We start from the raw sequence: 2,089 nt of genomic DNA, 5'->3' as shown, positions 1-2,089 counted from the left end.
CATTCAAGCAATTCTCCTGCCTCAGCCTCCCAAGTAGCTGGGACTACACACCCACATCACCACACCTGTCTAATTTTTGTATTTTTAGTAGAGACGGGGTTTTGCCATATTGGCCAGGCTGGTCTCGAACTCCTGACCTCAGGTGACCCACCTGCCTTGGCCTCCCAAAGTGCTGGGATTATAGGCATGAGCCACTGTGCCTGGCCCAAAAATATTTCTACCATGTAGTTTTGAATGCCACATGGCAAAATTTGTTTTCACATGGTAATTTCATCTTTCTGAATTTTATGTCTGCAGCAGCATTGAATATTGTCATGTAGTATAAATCAGTATTCATTTTCCATCAGAAAAGGTTTTCCTACACAGTATGTTTTTGACAGCAGCCTTTACATCCTTGTTTCGCAGACTATAGATGAGAGGATTGAGCATGGGAGTCATCACTCCATAGAAGAGGGAGATGAGGGCCTCAATGATGTCTTCATTACCTGAATCAACAGAGTCTTTAGACTCAGGCTTTGTGTACGTGCAGAAGATGGTTCCATAGAAGATAATCACCACTGTCAGGTGGGCTGAGCAGGTGGAGAAGGCCTTGTTTTCCTTCAGTGGAAGGAATCCTCAGAATAGTGGCAACAATAAATATGTAAGAGATGGAAATTACTAACAATGGAATAACCAGAATAATCAGATTCGACCCTGTCATACTAATCACATTGATTGAAATATCAGCACAGGCCAGTTTCAAGATAGCCAGAATTTCACAGACAAAATGGTTAATGACATTATTAGCACAGAATGGTAACTGCATTGCAAGAGCTGTCTGCATTACTGAGTCCACAAGCCCAGTGACCCAGGACCCAGCTGCCATGGCCACATAGGCATCCTTGCTCATGATGACAGGGTATCTGAGTGGGTAGCAGATGGCCACATAGCGGTCAAGTGCCATCATGCCTAAGAGCATGCACTTTGTGGCCCCCGTGGCAAAAGAAATAAACATTTGCACCATACACCCAGAGAAGGAAACCTTTTTCTTTACTGCCAGAAAGCTGGCAAGAATTAGTGGGACGGAGGAACTTGTGTAGCAAACGTCGAGGAAGGAAAGATTACAGACAAAGAAATACATGGGGGTGTGCACGTGAGAATCATAGATGATAACTGAGATAAGGACTCCATTTCCAAGCAGGATCATCAGGTACATCCACAAAATTAGAACGAAGAAAACTGTCTGGACCTTTGGGTGGGCAGAAAGCCCTACCAGGACAAATTCTGTCAACGTGGAATCCTTGGTCCTTTCCATATTACATATACCGATCTCCAACAGAACTCTGTGAATGATAGAACAGGAATATGTTAATACAGTGTCTGTGAGAGCTACTTTTAAGAATCATATTCTGTATTATTGCAGTTCTGTATTTGGATGCAACAATATAAGTTTGGGGACAATTTCTTTCTGTAAAACCCAGGCCACTAGAGTAGGAATCCTAACCTGACTGTCTCAGAGTTAAGAGAGAACACATGATTATAGGACCTTTGGATCCCAATCCACTTTATTGCTGTTTCCGCAAGTTCTGCCTCTTAACCCATTGGCTGCAAATCAGTGTCCTATAGCCTGGATTCAGCAGACAGGTGTGCTATGTTTGGCAGTGATTGTCTGCACTGTGTTTAAATTTGAAATAGAGATCAACATTCTTTTTTTTTTTTGAGACGGAGTCTTGCTCTGTTGCCCAGGCTGGAGTGCAGTGGTGCGATCTCGGCTCACTGCAGACTCCGCCTCCCGGGTTCACGCCATTCTCCTGTGTCAGCCTCCCGAGTAGCTGGGATTACAGGCGCCCGCCACCACGCCCGGCTAATTTTGTTTTTGTATTTTTAGTAGAGACGGGGTTTCACCGTGTTAGCCGGGATGGTCTCCATCTCCTGACCTCGTGATCTGCCCTCCTCGGCCTCCCAAGGTGCTGGGATTACAGGCGTGAGCCACCGTGCCCGGCCTAGAGATCAACATTCTAATCAACAGATATGGTATAAAAATCTGTGCCTTCAGCTTGTCTTTGAATAAATTAGAATATTTGAAAACATTAGACCTGTTTCTGTTATG

General features: G+C 44.5%; 1 protein-coding gene across 1 annotated transcript; it reads right to left on the bottom strand.

Moving 5' to 3' along the window:
- Positions 1–333: 333 nt before the first annotated feature.
- LOC129044548 (olfactory receptor 13C8-like) lies at positions 334–1,294 on the bottom strand. The gene is given in 2 exon segments (XM_054502523.1): positions 334–592; positions 594–1,294. Coding segments are annotated over 2 exon segments (960 nt in total).
- Positions 1,295–2,089: the final 795 nt, after the last annotated feature.

Source organism: Pongo pygmaeus, chromosome 13, assembly GCF_028885625.2.
Source record: "Pongo pygmaeus isolate AG05252 chromosome 13, NHGRI_mPonPyg2-v2.0_pri, whole genome shotgun sequence".
NCBI classification, from domain to species: domain Eukaryota; kingdom Metazoa; phylum Chordata; class Mammalia; order Primates; family Hominidae; genus Pongo; species Pongo pygmaeus.
Note: the sequence above shows the minus strand (reverse complement) of the source record. Positions and strands in the feature narration are given on the sequence as shown.